The 21557-nt window shown below is 39.8% G+C and overlaps 1 protein-coding gene across 1 annotated transcript; it reads left to right on the top strand.

Moving 5' to 3' along the window:
- The first annotated feature begins 6409 nt into the window (after positions 1-6409).
- adra1ba (adrenoceptor alpha 1Ba) lies at positions 6410-21011 on the top strand. The gene is made up of 2 exons (XM_048238065.1): positions 6410-7634; positions 18938-21011. Exons 1-2 carry the CDS (start codon positions 6662-6664, stop codon positions 19459-19461), a joined length of 1497 nt encoding a protein of 498 aa, XP_048094022.1. The 5' UTR covers positions 6410-6661; the 3' UTR covers positions 19462-21011.
- Positions 21012-21557: the final 546 nt, after the last annotated feature.

Genomic DNA, 21557 nt, shown 5'->3' with positions numbered 1-21557 from the left:
TCCACAGTAAAAGATATTGCTTTCTGTGAATAGCTGTGCTGGTGGTGGTGGTGCGCCATAACCGGCACAGCGAGATTTAGTGTACCTTACGCACTATTGCTGCTATTGATTCTGCAGAGTGACATGGCAGTGACCATGACCACGTCCCATTATCCCATAATTGTAGCTGCCAGCTGGTTGTCATTCTCGCTCTGTTTGTGCACCTCTTCCTCTGAACTGACACCCTGTGTGAAGCGTGCTCGCCTATTTGTTGGTGTAATTATAATCTGACAAATTCATCAATGTTCATTTATTGACACCCTCTCACACATTAGTTAGTCTCGCCCTAACACACTGACATAAATACTAGCCCATGGAGGCAGTGGCCTTCATGTTCTTTTCCTTTTTTGGAGTAATTGAAGTGTACTGGTCATGACCAAGCATACAGCAGTTCCATTGAAAAGAACCTCTGAAGAGGTCTGAGGTGTAAAAGAAAAATCCAGTTAAACAATAACCTAAGGTCTATTTTAAATTTTCGTTCGGGACCAAAACAACGTCAATCAGTGCAGTTTTGAGTAACATGATTATATCCATTTACCACTGACTATATAGCAAAGCCTTTGGAGGTAACTTTCCTACCTCAAAGTAAATCATCTTTTTAAGCCATTAACTAGGCTCAGAAAATCATTAAATGTCTACGACACTATGGAGGGTCTCTGCAGACAAACTGTATTTTTACCTTTATAATGGTAAAGAAATGGGTCGTCAATGATAGTTGAACTGTTGAAGTCAAAACTCAGCAGTCCAAAAACAGATCTGTAGACAGAGGTTCAAATAACAAGGAAGTCCACACAGCAGTGAAATAAGGGAGAGCTAAAAAGTCCAAGGCAGGCAACAACCTTTGGGCACAGGTACAAAAAAGGGCCGGAAAGGTTAACACAGTCCAAAAGGAGAAGTTGAGAATACAATAGCAAGACCAATGAATATCATGAATTTGGTCAGAGAATTTCAAAAGATAATCCAGCAAGAAGCGCTTGACTTGGCAGTATTTATAAGTGTGGTTGACTGTGTTGATGAACTTCAAATGACACATGAGGGTCACAGGTGACAGGAACAGCTGAACTGTCAACAACGGCAGGAATAAGAGAACACAGGCCCGGAACAGGAACAACACCGGAGTACATGAGGGAGAGAGGGACACAACAACAAGAGAGCAGAGATGGATCAGCGCACAACAAGTTGGTTATGCTGACTTTGACTTCACTCCATTTTTACATTTCTATGTGATTTGGAATTCTTTTGGAAAGTAAACAGCAATGCAATATGGTGATATCATTGAGCACAGCCCAATACCGTAAAAGGATAAAAGTGGTAAAAAGATTTAAAGCACAAGAAACACAAAAATACGGTGAATGACAGTGAAGTCATATGATTTTACTAATTAAAAAAAAGAAAAAGCTCAAAAGTATAGTGTATAACTGCTGTGTATAAAATGGAAGACATTACCTAATCCGATGGTAATGTAATAAAAAAAAGCAGTAATAGACTTCCCTGGTGGTGATATAACTGTGCTCATTTATAACACAACAAATAAAAGAACAATAGTGGCACAGAAAAAAAGAGTCTTCAATTGTGAACATTTGAATCAGCTGAGAGTTGATCACGCGCACAGAACATGGCTTCATATTAGCTTGCCCGTCTAATGTTTAACTATATTTATACACTCCCTAATTGAATTTCAACCCACTCAAACAATTTAATTTGTTTGTTACCTACAGGTTTGCCTGTAGTCTCCTTGTGAGAGATACAAATGTCTGTACGATAGAGATGTTGTGTAAAGGATTAAAGCACTGGTAAAATGAACAATACATTCCCTACCCTGTAGTTTGTGAGCTTTTCAGTAGCTGATTAGTACGCATCCATTTTTCTATATGAAAGTCTTCAGAATTATACTGTAGAGTGAACTGACTGAAAAAAATAATCTACCAAGTTTTTAAAAATAATATAGCCAAGAGTCTCCAATGCAACAACAGTGAAAACACTGTTGTTGTGGATCTGTTTAAAAAGGTCATGAGATGACCTTTATCTCTCTTTGGCTCGGTACAACCTGGGCCAAGCATTCCTGGAACGTTACAGAAATTCTGGGATGGCCATTTTGCCGGCTTTGATTGTGTGCATTAATATGTCCAACCCTCCCACCCCTCCTCCCCCATCCCTCGATCCCAGAGGTCAAAAGGGAAGTCATAAACTATTTTATGCCAGTGAGAGCTTAAATGTTCGCTGCTTCCATATGCCCTCTCAGTGAGTATTCCCACAAGTCGTTTTTCAGATGAGGTTCATGTCAGAAATATGTAGCAAAATGATTTCTTACACCACACTCTATTTATTACTTAGACTTGATAAAACCTTCCAAACTTTTGGAAAACAGTAAACACACACACACAAAAAAAACACAATTCCCTGCCTACTTAGGGCCCGTCTACACAACGCTGGTTATTTTGAAACTAGTCAAAGTCAAAGTCAAATTATACTTTAAAGGGGTGGTTCAGGATTTTGGACATAGGACCTCATTTCCAAGTTAGCAAGTGTGATGTTTATGAATGGAGACCGTTTTCAACACATATCCTCCAGTCCTTCTAGTTGCAGAGTTCGCAGGTGCTAAGCTAGCGCAAGTCATCAGTATGTGTTAGCCTGCCACTAAAAACAGTCTTACCCACTCCACAGTACACCCGAGGTCCTATGTCCAAAATCCTGAACCACCCCTTTAATATCCCAAAGTTGGGCAATTTGTTTGGTCAAAGTGCACATTTCAGACAGGTAGGCATATACCCCCCACACACACACACACACACACACCAACAACAACAACAACAACATTTAGTAATAAATAGTAAAAGTACACTACACTTCAGTAGCAGGCTTGGAACATATAAGCCTAACATTCCATAATTAAGTTAAAAAGACACTAGAAGAAAAACGCAGTGTTACAAAAGTAGACAAAACAATTCATTATCTTGACCTGTGTCTTTCATTAAAAACTCTGATAGCAGAGGGGACCAACGACAAGCTAAACCTTTTGGTTCTAATTGACCTTTGCAACAGCCTGCTGCTGCCACAGTGGTGAATTTATTTTATTGGTTAGGCCTTGCATCTACACGACCCTGGCATTTTAGGAGGCTGTAACCGATAGTTTTTGTAACTAGGTTCCGAAGTGGGATTTTTTGAAACCGCCCGTTAACTTTTGCTGTGTAGACGGCAAAGCCGGCAATTTTATGACAACATAGCCCCACCCCTCAACTCAGCCTCCACACTGGACCAGACACGTTGCTTGTCAGAACAAACCAAACCATTTGTTTGTCATATTAAAATGTTTTTTCTTTCCCCTGTCATGATTTATGTGCACAAGGTATCAGCATTTTGTGGCTAAGTTAGAAACACACTGTTAGCTTAACTTATTTAAACATTAGCTTACTACAACCTATGACTAACGCATGTTAATGTTTTCTCCAGTGTAACATGCTCTACCAGACCTCATGCAAAACGTAAAAGCATTTCAAATTCCACATAGCAGTCACATACCTTGAAAATCCAAATTGTCTCTAGTCTCACTAGAGATTCCACATAGCAGTCTCTAGTCTCACATTTCAAATTCCACATAGCAGTCACATACCTTGAAAATCCAAATTGTCTCTAGTCTCACTGCTTTAACAAACTGCTTTAACAATAATGTTGTCTTCTACGCAAATTAAATGTGAAGCCTATGCACGGCCATCAAGGCGCCATCGACTGGTCTGGCATATGCACTACAGCACTTTTAGCCGCTGTGTGACTTGTCTGTGTGTGCACACAAGTTTTTTCTTTACCGGTATTGTTAAAGGTGTGAAAGCGGTAAGAAAACATACACCCGTTGGTTTTGCGTAGACGTGGCCTTATATTGAAGATGAGTTTATAAGTTTGAGTCTGAACAAAATTAGATTGGCCTTGCTTTCAATAAACATTTTGGTGAAGCTGGGCATGTATTTGATTAGGAGTTTAAAGGGACCCATCAAATGGTTAACCCTTAGAACCCGATTGACGCAAAGTGCGTCAAAAAACACACCCTTTCTTCTCTGTTACATTGCTCCGGCACTGTTCATTGCAGCGAGATGAAACCTTTATTGCGTGACAGAACAGAAGCGGGGCTTTCCAACGAGACTACTTGTCTGTACGATCAAGTATGAAAATTAAAAAAAATCATGAAATTAAATAAAATTGCATCAAATTTACAGTCTATACTTCTCTGAATTCACCTGCGCACCCATTACTCTCATTTGAAATACTCGTGAACCCCTGATCGCATAGATATAGCAAGCATATCAGATGAAAGAGGAGACACAGGGCTATCCATTAGTACCATGCTTATAAAAACAGACGAAGTGACTGCAAAATAATAACATCATGTACACAAACCAATGCTGCACACCCATTACTCTCGTTTGAATTTGAAAAAAGGACTTTTACAGGCTTTTCACAAATCACGGAAGTCGGCGCAGCGGGATAGTAGCAGATAGTAGCATCCATCAGGCAAGTGTTATTTAAATAAACTCCTGGTGTATTTACAAACTTTTCAATGCCTCGTTTTATGAGAAAAAGAACATAGTTGTACTACTGTAGAAGTTTCGTACCATTCAGGGCATTATTAGTGGGGTAATTTACGAGATAAAAATTGGTACCATTACGACTGCAGAAACTCATTAGTTTCTGACAGCGGTACTCGACCAGGATTCAACCAAGGGAAAACAGGTTCTGGGAGGGTGTTTAGCTCGGGGTCATGGTGCAAAGGACCCTAGGGTGAAGTTACTCCGAACCATTGCTTTAATGTGATTTTTCTGTAATAATCCATTATGGAGCCCTCTCATAAACATCCAGAATACCAGCATACCAGAATGGAATACTAAACTGTTGTGGCATGGTATCAAGGTTTTCCACCACAAATACTGAATTACAGGGGCAAGAATGTTATACATCACTGAGAATTATATATTTAGAAGATGAGGAATGTAATGCCATTGAATTGCAGTCAGTTTTGACTATTATTCTAACAACCAGGATTATCTTCTTTAATTAACATCATAAAGTTCTCTTTTTGTGCATAAAATATAGCCTACTGTGTACATCAGATTTTCAAAACGCTTTCCTAGCCACATAAAAAGAGATATCTGATTTAATGTCTCCTCTGTTTTGTTCCTCCATCAATCTTCAACACAGTCAAAATAATGGCAAGACAATTCATTTGGACTATCCGATGAAAGTAGCTTTCATTGATCTCTTCAATTAATTAAAATATGATGAAAGTCTCTTTGTTCCTAGCAACCAAAATACACTTAGTGGTCAGTGCTTAATTTCTACTCTTTATTGTAGGTTACTTTGGTTTACGATAGAACACTGACAGTTGCCATTTTCACTATGTGCTCATATCAGAAATTACAAATGCTGTATGGGTAGGCCTATACTATAATGTGGAGCTCATCATTTTGCTGACTTTCTACATCTCACTCTTACATCACCCTCCTTCACCCCCTACATCACCCTCCTTCCATTTGTCAGACAAAGGAAGGGAGGGCAGATTTAATCTCTTTAATGCACTAATTCACTTGAAGTGTGGTTGGTGTTTTATGCTGGCTGGTTCACAAGAGGTTTGGGTGTGGGTAGTGTAGATTGTGTGTGCGTGTGTTTGTGTGTGTGTGTGTGTGCGTGGTCGTGTGTGTGTGTGTATGGGATGGAGGTGGTGTGGTGGTGATGGGGGTATGTGTGCGTGTGGGCATGCATGGATGTGTTTGTGTCTGTGTTTGCGTATGTTTGTGTTTATATAATATTTATCACCACTCCTCCTGGATTACACACAATGCTCTGGCTTGATTTCCCACTGTACTCAGCATCTTTAATGTGTCAGAGTGCATTAATCTTCCCGTCCCACTCACCCATGCCAAACGTAATTTAACAATTTGGATCAACTGCATAGCCAGCTCAATCTGATTTACATCTGCTGAAATGCAGAATGCTTGGTGAGTTGAGTTGTGGAGTAAGGCCTTTTGCTGTAGTTTAACTCCATATACTTTAAGTGTACAGTATTAGAGCGAATTGTTTGTGCATTGCACCTCTTTGAGTGACACATTTTGTGAGTGACACTCGAACACTGACAGCACTATCTCTCAATAGCTTTGGTTGCACTGAGAAACTGAAAAGATAAAAAGGCACATTGTTTGTAAACTAGCCAGAATGTACGGCCAGGGCAAAACTAACTTTTCAGAATTAGGAAGCTATGCTGAATGCCATATGTTTGGGTGCAAGGAAATCATGCGCCTGAAGAACGGATATTTGCACACTACATCGGGTGCGTTCGAGCGAGCGCGGAGGAGGGAGCAGGAGCACAGACAGGAGTGGCCAGAGACGCTGCGTAGAATGGATTGGAACACCTCCATGGCAACACCGCAGAAAGAACTGTAGAACGGAAAATTGAACACTGAAGACAAAATGAAAAATGTGAATCGGGTTGAAACTACATTACAAAGTGGGCTTTTAAAAAGCGACGTTTAAAAAGTCTCGAGTCTTTAAGCGCGGTTTTTGTAACTTAACCAGGAGAAGAAACAGCAGCATTTTTTCTGTCATGCACTGGAGATGATCCACATGCCTTTTGATATGGATGGTCAAGATGAGTTTTGATACTGATGATGCCATGGACATTTGGAACAATTGTTCCGAACTGCACGAAGTGCTACAGAGAACAAGGACAAATAACTCCAACTTAAACGCCACAAATGTGACTGAGACCCAGGAAACAATCCCTTTCACGCTTTCTAGGGCCGTGCCACTTGGCATGGTCCTCGGCGCCTTCATAGTATTTGCTATAGTTGGGAATATACTTGTTATTCTGTCTGTTGTTTGTAACAGACATTTGCGTATCCCAACAAACTATTTTATCATAAATTTAGCTATTGCTGACCTGTTGCTAGGCACTACCGTTCTGCCAGTGTCTGCCACTTTGGAGATTCTTAACTCCTGGGTTTTCGGTAGAATATTTTGTGATATATGGGCTGCGGTGGATGTTTTATGTTGCACCGCATCCATCATGAGTTTATGCGTAATATCCATTGACCGTTACATTGGAGTGCGTTACCCGCTGCAATACCCAACCATTGTAACGGAGAAACGAGCGATTTTTGCCATGCTTGGTGTGTGGGCTCTTGCTATTGTAATATCCATTGGACCTTTGCTGGGATGGAAAGAACCTCCTTCAGAGGATGACACCATTTGCCCTATTACTGAGGAGCCCTTTTATGCCCTTTTTTCCTCTTTGGGTTCATTTTACATTCCATTGGCGGTTATCCTTGCCATGTATTGTCGCGTGTATATTGTTGCTAAACGGACCACTAAGAACTTAGAGGCAGGTGTAATGAAAGAACGGATGGACTCGAATGAGCTTACACTTCGGATTCACTATAAAGGCTCCAACACACAAGACGACTGCAGTGGGACGTCTAAGGGTCAATCCCGGAGCTCACTGACAGTGAAGCTATTAAAATTCTCTCGAGAGAAGAAAGCTGCTAAAACACTCGGAGTCGTGGTGGGCATGTTTATTTTATGTTGGCTGCCATTTTTCCTCGTATTGCCAATTGGTAAGTATCAAAGTTAAGTATTTGGCTTGTATTTATTAAGCAACAAGTTTTCAACTGACCTGGTTATGCTAGATATCCTTGGACGCATTCATTGAAGTAAACATAGGCTATTTGATCACTCTGTGTTGGACCCCTTTTGCTCTCTTAGGGGGCAGGAGTGGATTTACTGAACGGAACACCCCCCCCCTCCCAATAAAATAAATAATAATAGTAATAATTATAATAATTATATATATATATATATATATATATATATATATATATATATATATATATATATATATAATTATTATAATTATATATATACACTTATTTTGTCCAACATTAATCAGCAATCCTTGCAGTAAAGACGTGTCAGGTTTGCTCCACCCAAACAGGCCTGATTCCACTGTTCATCCCCCATAATTACATGTGTTATAGATGGTGTGAATGATGTTCATCATTGAGCCCAGTGTTGTTCATACTTTTCGATGTATCTTTTGTCAGTCCTATTGTAGGCGTACCAATTACTACATCTCCTGAAAATATTATTATTTTGGATATAGGCACGGTTTACATGTATGTATTATATTAAAATGGTAGCCTATATGAACAGACACAGTATGCTGTAAGTATAAAACTAGCACAAATTATACATGTAACATCACATGTCTTGTAGCAAAACATCAAGATATTGATCTGATCTGATTTTATGAGCAAAATATGTTATTTGGACAAGAAAGAGAAAATAGTTGCAAAAACATTATAAGGCTGTATATCTGTCAATTCAAGAATGTTTCAGTCATTTTGCTGCATTTGGCAAGTTTACAAGATCCATAGATTTCCCTTGAAGATAGTGTTTTTTCTCATAGTTCTCTTCAGTCAGTGAGCCAGCTGCCTCTCAATGCATTCCCAACGATGCCATGTTTGATTTGTGGCCTCCAACATGATGTAGCCCTCTACAATGGAAACCCACTATCCCCAGAATTCTATCTGTATGGGTCCTAAATTAACGGCAGGTGAAGTGCAAAGTCTGAAAAGCTGACTCACAGATCTTGCTCATTGTATAGTAAATATATTTTGCCAGGTTATTAAATCAGCTTCAGTTAGACTATAGGCTTTAGAATTTGCATCTGCCTGTCATTTAAATTAGGGCCCAGTCTCATTATTTGACTTATCTGAGGATGATTCAATCATAATTTCTTATTTTTATTGAGGGGGGGGGTGCTAATTGTTTTTTCCTCAGGTTGGGAAAGTTGAATGATGCTCAGTACTGATTACTGAATATCTGTTAAAGTAGACATTCATCATCTGCATCCAGCAAGAGAGAAAGATTCACTTAAAACCAAGTCAAACAAAAAGATTAACATTATGCTCTTTAGCCAGGCATGAAATTAGTCTAGCAGAGCCGAATTTCTTGCACCATAGCACTTGGAAAGAACTCTGGGAGATGTCGGAGACAATATTGGGGAACAATTAAGTTTATCTGTAAACCGATGCATTCATTCCTTCAACCTTTAATCTCGGAAGTTCATTGAGGGAAGTCCACATTTCAGTTATGCTGAGCAATGCAATGATCCGTTTTAACAATCTGAAGCAATGGCAGAGAAAAACAAATGTGAGTGGTGCTTTTGGATAGTGGGTGAGATCTGAACGACAGCCAACCACGTCTTTGTTTTTAGTAACTGAGGCTTTAAAAACATTGCACTATGATCCTAGAGAGACTTCACTTCACTTCACGGTTTAAGAAGATGATATCTTAAAGCACTCTGTCCGAGAGCATATTTCTGTGAACATAGAGGTGGAAACTCATTAGTTAACTCTTACACATTGCAGGGCACAGAAATCAGTTATGTGGAGGTCATCTGCTAAGTTGGCATATTTGGCATACATTTCGGTTCTGTGGATAATTTCAGGTAAAATTAAACAGACCTTTGCTTAGGCAAGCACAGTTATTTGTGATCTCAGTGTTCTGCTGATTTGCTGATTCTGACGGTTTCAACATAATTTAAATCAATGCTCATTACTGTAGCCCAAGTGAATTAAATGGATTCGGTCTCATTTCTGCACACAAGTGTCTGCATGGCGGTTCATTGCTATGTAATGAACTGCCCTATTATAGCCAATAGAGTTAATGTATGAATTATCCACAATGGTGGAATGCTGGATTAATATTTCAATTGTAGCATTATTAATGAAATGGCAGCAGCAGCCTAGCAGTCATTTCAGGGAATGAGACCACCACTATGTGTGTCAGGAGATCTATGCTTGTGACATGGAATCAAAGAGAATATAACAGAACGCCACACTGAGCAAAAAATCATTAAAAGAAGATACATAGATTGACGACTGGAGGTCATTAACAGATTATATTTTGATTCATTATGTCAATGACGGAAAACTATGAACTAAAACTAAAGCTAAGCTTCACCTGTAGGCCTATCTCTGAAGGCCCTTTGTCTGTTAACCAAGAACATGAGCAGATTTAACTGAGGAACGCAAGTAAAGGATTGGAAACAGATAAAAGCTAGCACGAGGAAAGCATGGAAGCAGTTTCTACTATTTCAGAGTTTGCATACCAAAAGGCAGGACATTTCAGAGATGTATTAGATAACAATAATTTAATCTGCCTCCTTAGAGTCACATTCCACATTCCATAGTTATAAAACTACCTTTAAAGGACTGTTATGGTTGTCATTAGTGATATAGTGGCAGAGAGGCAGAGATTTAGTGTACCCTGTTAAAAAATGTTTTACAAAATCCATTGTCAGCAAATGATCAACTGAACTCGGCCATGAAGGTCATCCTGAATATATTGGATTCTGGCTGCAATCACTCCACTTGCTTGCACATCGGATATGATGTCTGTGAAATTCCCGAGCACCTTTATGGCAGGCAGTTAAATGCCAAATTATAACTTCCCCGTTATCACAAGCAAAATGAAAAGAAGTGCAATTGTCTCCTAATCTGATTAATTGAGCAGTAGAATGTTAATACCTATCACAAACGTAAGCATGTTTTAAATGGGTTGGTGGATAGCAATGATACCCCAAACCTGTGTGAATGATATTGTGTGAAATTGGTTTCACTTGAACACGTTTAAGTACCATGTGGGTATGTGATGCAGTTTATGTACCAAAAAACAAAAGCCTTTGCCTTTGTTCAATTCAGTACTTGATTTGATTAGCAGGTCATGAAACATATTTTGTGTCATGAAATTAGGTAGTTTACACAAATTAGTTTAAGCACATAAACCTGTTTAGAAACCATTTTATCCTTTGAAATGAATGTTGTCCATTGGATGATTGGCTGAGATCAGGGCATGCTTGGAGGTTCAAAAGAAAAATACTTAGGCCTACTGATGAAAATTAATTTTGTCCACTAAAAAAAAATGATCATATCATCATATTTGACTGATATTCTATATAAAGATTTAACTCAACAGTCTTAATGTCATCTCTCCAATTGCATTGCTACTTTCAATAACAGTATTCCGCAAACTCACAAAATTATAACTCATTATGACCGCTGCGTAGCGAAGCAACATTTTTTTTTCTTCAGTAATTTTGTGTCAACGATTCCCGGGACACGGAAAGACCAGGGGCCCGTTGCACAAAACTAGGATAAGGGATTAAGCCGGGATATCTTGGTTATCCTGGCTCCATTTATCTGTGATCCGGTTGCACAAAAGCGGGATAAGCCCACTGAGCAAAAATTGGTCCAAAACACGTCAAAAAGACGTGGTTGCCGTAGGCCTACTCCAGAAGACGTCCTCAGAGTAGCCAGAATGAAAGTTTTTAATACGTCTTTTCTGGACGTTCTATAGATGTGTCATTTTGGGTGTTATACAGACGTTGTTAAAAGACGTCTCAAAGACTTGACTCAAAGACGACTATGGACGTCCAAGACAAGTTGATATCATGTCGGCTCGTCCAGTCTATGATCTGGACGTCTATTTGACAGCCAAAATGAGTTGATAAATGACATTGAGACAATAGTCCAGCCTGACCTAGTTCAGGACGTCTATAGGCAACCAAAATTAGTTGCAAATATACGTTCTGCCAGGCCATAATTTAGACATAGCCTATTTCACAGCCAGAATTCCCTTACAAGACAAAAATATATTTTTCAATATGACGTGACAATATATTTCATGTATATTTTTATATGTATATTATATGTATATCTATATATGTAAGTTGTATATTGCAATATATTGCAATATATAGAAAAATACTGCAATTATTGCCGTTTTCATACAGTATATTGGATAAATATTGTTATACTATATTTAATATATTGTTAAGTAGATTGAAATATGTCCCACATTATATGAGATAATATATTGGAAAAATGCATTGTATATGTAAATATGTATGAGAACATATACCTCAATTTACAAGATGATATAATCAGATTTATATGGGAACATACAGAGTGGCAAGTTGGCACATCATGGTTCTAAGTTATCCCTTACGAAAATTAACCATGATTGTTTTTTTGGGGTAACTACGATAACCATGGTTTATCATTACAGTTGATAAAACCGCATCATACCCTGTGTAAGGATCGAATTCACAACCTTTAGATTATGACTCTGACACAGTACCTACAGCACTAACAAGGCTTCAGCTACAGATGTCAGTATGGAGAGCTCATTTTCAACTTGACAGTGTTTCATCTTTGGTTTTGAAGTCAACTCAATATGATGTGGGCTGAACTTAACTATTCATGGGTTTCATCAGGTCCCTTTCCACAGGTGTATTAATCAAGCACCATGCAGTCTGCATTGATAATTAAGGTGCTTGATTTTATACACCTGTGGAAAGGTACCTGATGAAACCCATTAATTGTAGTTATGGTTCTAACTACAGCAGTTAGGAATTGTGGGTAAGTGTTACTTTCTTGTTTATAATGTTATTTTTTCCCCTCATTACTCTTCATTGTGGCTTTTTGGGATGTGTATGTCATAGAGCAACTAATGAGCAAAATAACTGTGTAAGGGATTTTCAGAGCTTTGTCGGGATTACCACTGAGGAGAAGACCATTATTCAAATATATGGACATTTTAGAAAGCAGACATACTTCCTCTTGGGTGAAATGCAAAATTGACTACTTTCTCAATTAGCATTCATCTGCCCCCTTGGCGGTGTCACAAAGTAGGGCACTCAATGCTTACTTGCATTATGTGTCTGTAGGGGCGCTGCTGGACAATTTGGGCCCTCTAATAATATAATATAATAGAGTAGGCCTATTATTGGGCAGGGGGGCTTTCTGGGGCCATCTGCATGGTCCCTGCATGTCAGTGCTGGGACATTATTATCGTGCTGAACCCCCCACACCCCCCATTAATGGCAGCAACTGAACTTTCAAATATATATATATATATATAGATATATATATATTCAACGACATTACTGCACAACTTAGTTTGAGCACATGTTTTTCTGGCGCCTGAAGTTGTACTTCAAGGCTTTGCAGACTGCACTTCATCAGCTTTGGGATTTGAAAATTACAGTGTGCAGTCTGCAAAGGTCAAAGCTCTATGCACAGGATTAAGCTGTGGTGGATGGTCATCTTGATGGTTTGTGACACCAATAAACAATTACATGACAACATGACAACAAAAGTATAGCCTTTTAGTGTCAATGCCACTTACAGTAGTTGTATTTTATTTCAAGATTAAGTTTCAGTAAGGCTTCATATTATGTGATATCTTTAAAAACATTTTGACTGGGGCTGTTGCATTCTGGGAACAAACTTCTGCTAATGGGGGCTCCATTCTACGTTAATTTAAGAACAAACAAACAAAATAAATCTTCGTTTTTTGAAAAGTTTTTGAAAGTTCTGTAACGCCTGAATAAGAACAATTCAATTAAGATTGGCTACACAAAAATCAGTAGATTGATTGGAGAGACGAGTGTGCAGGGCAACCATAACTGAGATATAGAGAGTGAGCGAATGGTATAAATATTGGTGGGATCTAATAATATATTGCAATATATTGGAAAAATATATGCCTAATATATCACATGATATTTTCCAATGTTCCGTAAGGGATAACATCCAAAATGGGACATCTATACAACGTCCAGAAAATACGTATTAACTTTCATTGTGACTACTCTGAGGACGTCTTCTGGGTGTTCAATAATTCAGTCTTTCAAATGTCTTTTAACAACGTCTATATAACACCCCAAATAAGACATCTATAGAACGTCCAGAAAAGACGTATTAAAAACGTTCATTCTGGCTACTCTGAGGACGTCTTCTGGATGTTCAACAATTAAGTCGGGGGGTGGTGGTAGTGTAGCGGTTAAGGACCTGGGCAAGCGTGCAGTAACCTGAAAGTTGTCGGTTCAATTCCCGGCTTCCACCGTTGTGCCCTTGAGCAAGGCACTTAACTCCAAGTTGCTCCGGGGACAATGTAATCCCTTGTAATGTAGTTGACATATGTAAGTCGCTTTGGCTAAAAATTCGTCAGCAAAATGTAATGTAATGTAAAGTCTTGGACAATGTAATCCCTTGTAATGTAGTTGACATATGTAAGTCGCTTTGGCTAAAAATGCGTCAGCAAAATGTAATGTAATGTAAAAGTCTTCTCCTGACATGTATAAAACATCCAAATTGAGGCATCTATACAACGTCCAGAAAAGACGTATTAAAAACTTTAATTCTGACGTCTTCTGGAGTACGGCGACCACGTCTTTTTGACACATTTTGGACCACTTTTTGCTCAGTGGGAGGGGCAGTAGGATATGTTATGGTATAAGTTACCATAGAGATTTACTCTGTGGAGCTAGCCTCCTAAGTTCCAGGATCTATTTATCTCATCCCTTATCTCAGTCAGCACAGTCACCACAAACGGAAATCAAACATTGTTATCACATATACTGTAACTAGACCCACTGTAATTATTTAAACGTTTGTGATCATTAATTTCAATCATTTTGGATGAATGATTATTTTTAGATAATTTACAGTTTCCCATAGACTACAAGGCTATATATAAAATGACGGAATATTAGGGCCACAGAGAAAAAAAAATCCAAATTCCTCTGCCACTGCAGGACATATTTAACTTAAATTTAAAGCACGCATATTAACTAATTTAACACATATTGGTCGCTCTCCAGCCGACCGCTGTCGTCATCAGGGAAGACTGCTTTGCTTTATCACTGTGGCGGTGTTGCCTTTCTTTTTAATTATGTCTTTTACCAACCCTCCCAACCTGTCGTGCGACAATGTGATGTCACGGGTGCGCCGTAACCATTAATACTCGCGCGTGGTGGTCATGACATTAGTTGCAATATTCTCTTGCTGTTTGTTGCTGTTGTGAAAAGGCTATCGCTACCTACTTTACACTGTAGAAGAAGCAATGAAGCCGCTCTAGTTGCCATGGTGAATCAGTGAATCTGTTATCAGTGGCGGGGTCTATTAGAGGGAGCCACGAGTGCGCACTTATCCAGGATGGGTTTCACCTGGCTTGATGAATCCGTGTCTGCTCGTCCTGGCTTGGTCTTATCCTGGATGTCTTGATCCTACTTTTGTGCAACGGGCCTCAGGGTGCACAAAACTTGTTGGGCATGTAGCCCCACAAGGATGACACGGAACTGGTGTTTTTCGCTTTGATCCATGCCCCCGCTGGACTGGACCCCCGAAAGTAGGATAGGGCGGACACAGTTTTCTGTGAATATCTCGAAAACCGCAGGGCCTAGGAAGACTGCATTTATTTAGTATGGTGGTCTCAAGGGGCCATGTCAACCCATCCCAAAACCACCCATTTGATGTATAGCGCCACCTAGTTAAAAATGAAAAAGCAAAAATGAGGTGTTGTAATTGTAGGTATCTATGGCTGACAGGTTCAAAACTGCATTGAATTTTAAGTGTAGGATCAGTATGACACCTTCTGAATGCATGCCAAGTTTCGTGGAATTCCATTCATGGGGGGCCATATCAGCTACACGCACACACACATAAACACACAAATGCATGCACACACGCGCACACACACACACACACACACACACACACACACACACACACACACACACACACACACAGGCACGCACACACACACACATAAAAACACACACGCACTCACGCACATGCACACACACTGGCACGCACACACTCGCACGCACGCACACACACATAAACACACACACACACACACACCATTACCCCCCCTCCCCCCCCACACACACACTCACAAGCAAACCCACACACACATACACACACAGAAGCACACATATACACAAACACAAGAACACACTCATTTACATACACAAAAGTAGGGGATGGAGTATGGAGCCAAATTGACATTTATTTTTGCAGAGAGAATGGCCAGTACTGTGCGGCGGTCATATTTTGTACCGCTCTGTGGTACATCTAGTTTTGTCTAAGGAATCAAGAAATATTCACCTGCTCACTTTTAAACCGAGACCACTCATTTCCAAAGTGGCCAAAAGGATATGACGAAACTCTTCAAAACACATTTTGGAGTTTAGCTAATTAATCCTATTTTACAGTAATGGCTTGAAATAAGGGTTTTGATATCTTCATCAAAACACAATCCAAGCAGCATCAGACAGAAAACATTTCTGTACCTTTTTCAGATGAATAAGATTAATCAAGCCATTACCAAAATAAATCTAACATTCTGTAAGTAAATATATATATATACTCTTTTTGATCCTGTGAGGGAAATTTGGTCTCTGCATTTATCCCAATCCGTGAATCAGTGAAACACACTCAGCACACAGTGAACACACCGTGAGGTGAAGCACACACTAATTCCCGACGCAGTGAGCTGCCTGCTACAGCGGCGCTCGGGGAGCAGTGAGGGGTTAGGTGCCTTGCTCAATGGTACTGGTCGGGGTTCGGACTGGCAACCCTCCGGCTACAAGTCCGAAGCCCTAACCAGTAGGCCACGGCTGCCCCTAATGTAAAATGGTTGGGCTTTTATGAAATGTTTTGGGCTTTAATGTGAAATCCTTTTGGGCAGCCGTGGCCTACTGGTTAGCACTTCGGACCTGTAACCGACCAGTAGGCACGGCTGAAGTGCCCTTGAGCAAGGCACCTAACCTCTCACTGCTCCCCGAGCGCCGCTGTTGATGCAGGCAGCTCACTGCGCCGGGATTAGTGTGTGCTTCACCACACTGTGTGCTGTGTCTGTTTCACTAATTGACAGATTGGGATAAATTGGGACAAATTTCCCTCACAGGATCAAAAGAGTATATATATTTATACTTATGATCACAGAAATATATTTGATAGGCCTAAGAAATGTTTATGCAGGTATATTTAAATAAGAGGAATTTTCAGCCCTTTTGACCGAAGAGTATTGTCTGTGAAACGAATAATCATTCACTTTGTTTTTGTGCGTGAAAGAAAGTTTAAGTTGGCTTAGAGGTGTGAAGGAGTCAGGTTCACTCAGGTTATATGACAAGGCCCTCCTAGAGCTTGTGCACTGCAGTCAATGGCCAGTGTACACATGTTCAGCTCAAAAATCAATTTCTCCCCTTGCCCTGCACAACAATAGTCTTCCATGAAGTTAAAACTCATGGTAAGCGCTTTGTGGGCAGGAGTTGTTCTACACTGCTTTGCTGATGAGGAGGCATTGGTGCATTTTCTCCATAGGTCACTGTCAGGGATAAATAATACAAGAGTAGGAAGGGGACAGGGGGAAGATACAAACTGCAAATAGTGACCAATGATGTGTGAGATTCACTTCTCACTTCTATCCTCACTTCTACACTCTATTGAGCCCTTTCCATTAATACCGTATGTCTTACTTACAGATAATGTATTTTATTCCATTGCAAATCTATACTTGAATATCATGATACCCACAATGTTCTGCTTCACTTCGTAATGTCTGCCTGTACTGACCTGATCTACAGAGAGCCAGAAATGAGAACAGAACTGAGACAGATCAAAATCAATACTCTTTGATTAATGCAGGCCTTTGAAAAATGAGTTTTCATTCTAATGTTAAAAGCACCTGATGACTGTACCAGAAAGCAGTATGTTTTAATCATTTTTATGAAAGATTGTGCCTTGCATTATTAGTGTTCTTCATAAAAATGACCTTAAGTCTAAAAGGAAACCTTAATGACAGTCACATTTTAGAAAATACCTCTTGCTTAATGCTTAATTGGCTACCACAGTTTGAGGTAGAAATTTAAATTCAATTTGTTAGGACTTGTTTAATAATACCAGACTTAGTGGCAGTAGGGATCAGGGCTAACAGCAGGGCTCTTCACTGCCAATGCTTGAACACACCAGTGACCAGACTCAGATAAGGCCAAAAAAGGGGATTGGATGAGTTGAGAAGAAGCAGGCAGTAAAAGAGTCTTCTCCCAGTGGTGGATACCATGGGGAATTTTGGATTTATTACTCTATATTGGGAAAATCTGGAAGACTGGGAGATTCTTTAAGCTTCTGTTTTAAGACTCTACACCCCATAGATGGTATGAGTCCAAGAGCCAGCTGACAGGACTCAAGTAGATATGAATTCAGTTACAGCTGTTGCTAACAATTTCATTCCAGTCTCTAGTCTGAAGGTAGGCTACATTACAGTATAATAAGGTTAAATAGTCACTGATAAAATAAAACAGTGATGACAACATTAAAATGTTATTTAAACATTTGTTTATGTATGTATGTATTTGTAAAATGTTATTTAAAAAATATTTTTTTGTTTTCAAGTGTTAAGCAAAAAACACTGGGATAACTAAAATGACTTACCTCGATGTTGTGAAACTCAGAGAACTTTTGTAGTGTGTAGCCAGAGAATGTCTAATAAGGGGAGAACCGCCACTCTCGGGAAACTTACGGTTTCTGAACTGGTTGCAGGTCCTTTTCTGGTTCCACATGAGGGCGCTCATAAATAAGTGCAGAATTAACGGAGGTCTATGGAGCTGTACCCTCAAATCCACTTTTCTCGGGATATAATTTTTTGCCCAGAAATTTGAATGTTGCATGCGAAAGAGGGGACAGAGAAAATACACACCGCCGTCTAGCTCCATAGACCCCCATTGTTTTTGCAATTCGTGATCGCCCCTAGCGGAACTGCAACAGATTGCAGGTACAATGGAGTTAATAGGGAGTGATCTGGCTCTCCGTAAACAGGCTCTTGTGTAGCCTTTTGATGACAACTGATGCCATCTTGTGGTAAAAACGTAGGTAAACACAACTAACCCTGAGGATTATACTGCTGGCCTACACAGAGTCCAGTGTTGTAATAGTGTAATGAAACTGTGGATAAAACATTTACACCCTATTAAAATGTATTTTTGTCTTGCCGTTGTTCCTTTTAGGCTCCTTCAATGCCAGCCTGCGTCCGCCAGAGACCTTCTTTAAAGTGATATTCTGGCTGGGTTACTTCAACAGCTGCCTGAATCCCATCATATACCCTTGTTACAGCCGTGAGTTCAAGCAAGCCTTCATCCGCATCCTCAGATGTCAATGCCACCACAGAAGACCCCGCGGGCTGAGGGCGTACAACTACCGTTCCAACCTGGGCTCCTCCAACCACGCCTATGTCGGCATCCACTCAGCCTGTTTTAATGGGAGTCAGCAAACCCTCACCTCCATTCACCCCAGCCCTGCGTTCGTAACTAAGGCAGCCGTGTCCAAAACGGAGTCGGGCCAATTACCAGGATGGGGCCCATGTTTGTCTTCCTCCTCCTCGTCCATGTCTGGGAGCCCATTCCCAGGTGACGTCCAGTCTGTTGCTGGAAATATCTCCCCAGCCAGTAGCAAACCGGGAAGAATGGCTCTGCTGTTCCCTAGTGAAAAAACAACTCTGCCCACCAGTGAATTGAATTGCAGCAGAAAGTAAACAAAGATATGTTATATTGATGGTACGGTTGATGGGGGTGGTGAAATAAATTGGGAGAATAATAACATAGATAGTGGATATTGTTACTTATGTTTTCATATTCCCATGCAGGAAATTTGTCTAATTTCTGGAAATTATGGAACATAGCTAAAAGCAGTGGAATAATTTTCATCTAAACATGAGGACAGAACACGTTCTCCCCTCAGATGCAGTTTATAAAATCACAGAAATACTGTATCTTATAAAGAGGAAAGAATAATTTACATAACACTTAAATATGAGTGGTAGCTAAATAAAATACTAAGGAGGATTTATTGGGTTTATGTGGATCCAGATATCTATTTTATGTGTTTGGTATTTTTAATAATTTGGTCCAAAGTCATCATAGGCAACCATGCTTGTTGGACCTAATCAAAGTTTGCTAGGTGACAGGCTGCCTGTCACTGAACTAATTTACTGGCCTGTCCTGTTAAAAGTCAGATTTCCTATATGCAATCTGAAATAAGAAGAGTGGGATGCTATTACATTACCTGGCATGAACATCAAACTTGTTTGCATGATTGTTACTTAAGAAAACTGTCATCTAACTGGTCAAAGTTGATGTTTGATACACCTGATATTTTATTCATTCAGAAAGTTGGAGTGCAGACAGAATGTGAAGAGCAACTTTTAAACTATAAATGTCTATATTCTTGTTTCACAAGATGACCTGTGACACAACTCAATGTTACGCCTTCAGAGATGCAGGTTTAACACTGGTTAACACAGAAAATATGTTTGTGTAGATATATGCAGATACTTATAGTGTATCTCTACATGAAGAGTGTGAACTATGTCTGTTATTTGAATTAATACATTTGTGTCAATATGGTTGATGTAATGATGGTTGTTGTTGCTGTAGTTGCTGACAGGGACATGCCCACCCCAACCCCATTAAAATCACCAGCTTTAATTTAGTCATCCTATAAAAGCCATTATTGTACCCAGGGCTCGAATTATCTTTTTGTCTTTAAGGGGGTCTCTCTATCTCATAAAAGTTGGCACATCCCGCGCATAGCCTAAAGGCGATACATTATAGGCGCGAGTGGCGCTTTTGCGCAGTATGCGCATAGGCCTAGGCTATAACTTGACACACGCACACAACAGAGATTTTTCATAGAAATTGATTCCTTTTAGTTAATTTCAACATATTGATTGCAATAGTCCATATTTCATTTCATTTCAATTTCACAACACAAAGAAATAGTGATGTAGTCGGAGTGCCATTCTCAATTTCACAACTAACTCATTTGAACCAGACCACCGTCTCAGATAGGCTATCCTCAGTGTCAAACACAATAATGCATTTAGTCTTTAACTTATACATAGGGAAAATGCACTAACTGGCAGAAATGAATAAAGCCATTGCAACCAAACTATGTTCTATAGGCTAATGTACACATTAATGTAGGCTACACTGGGTGTTCAGTCGTCTCGTGTGTTGAACCGTGGAAATAAATAGACGAACAATTTTGGAATTTGCACTGAGATGTTATCGGGTAGCCATTGAATATACCGCCATCAGAGATTGCTAACAGGTGTTTCAAAATATCTGAGAACTTTCCGGAGCTCTGAATGGCAGAGGATAGCTATCAATTCACACAATCATTGAAGGGGGCCATAATTTATGGCTTTGTCAATAAACATAGAGGAGGCGAAGTAAGTTTAACAGCAAACTGGACTTTTTCAGCACATATCAAACCAGGCTAGCCCAATGAACGCCTACGTAAATAGACAAAACACTCGCATCAAGCAGGGTGACTGGTGACTTCTTCGGCCTTGCGAGTGCTGCTGTCAAATCGATCGTATGCGGTTTGCTCATATAGTCTAGTGGTGTGGTGGTGTCGGTGAAGTGCTGTCATGCATCCGTTCAAGAGCGTAGGGTAGGTCTACATCCAGTAGTAGCCTATATTTTAATTTAACGTCTTTAGGCCTAATGGTAAGAGATCGCACAGGGATGGATAATGAGCGTTGTTTAAGATTAAATTACAATGCCAGACACCTTCAGATATGAGAGACCCCCTCAGATTTTTGACTTTGTTGTTTTCATGGGACCC

Source organism: Alosa alosa, chromosome 2 (genome assembly GCF_017589495.1).
Source record: "Alosa alosa isolate M-15738 ecotype Scorff River chromosome 2, AALO_Geno_1.1, whole genome shotgun sequence".
Lineage (NCBI taxonomy): Eukaryota > Metazoa > Chordata > Actinopteri > Clupeiformes > Clupeidae > Alosa > Alosa alosa.
Note: the sequence above shows the minus strand (reverse complement) of the source record. Positions and strands in the feature narration are given on the sequence as shown.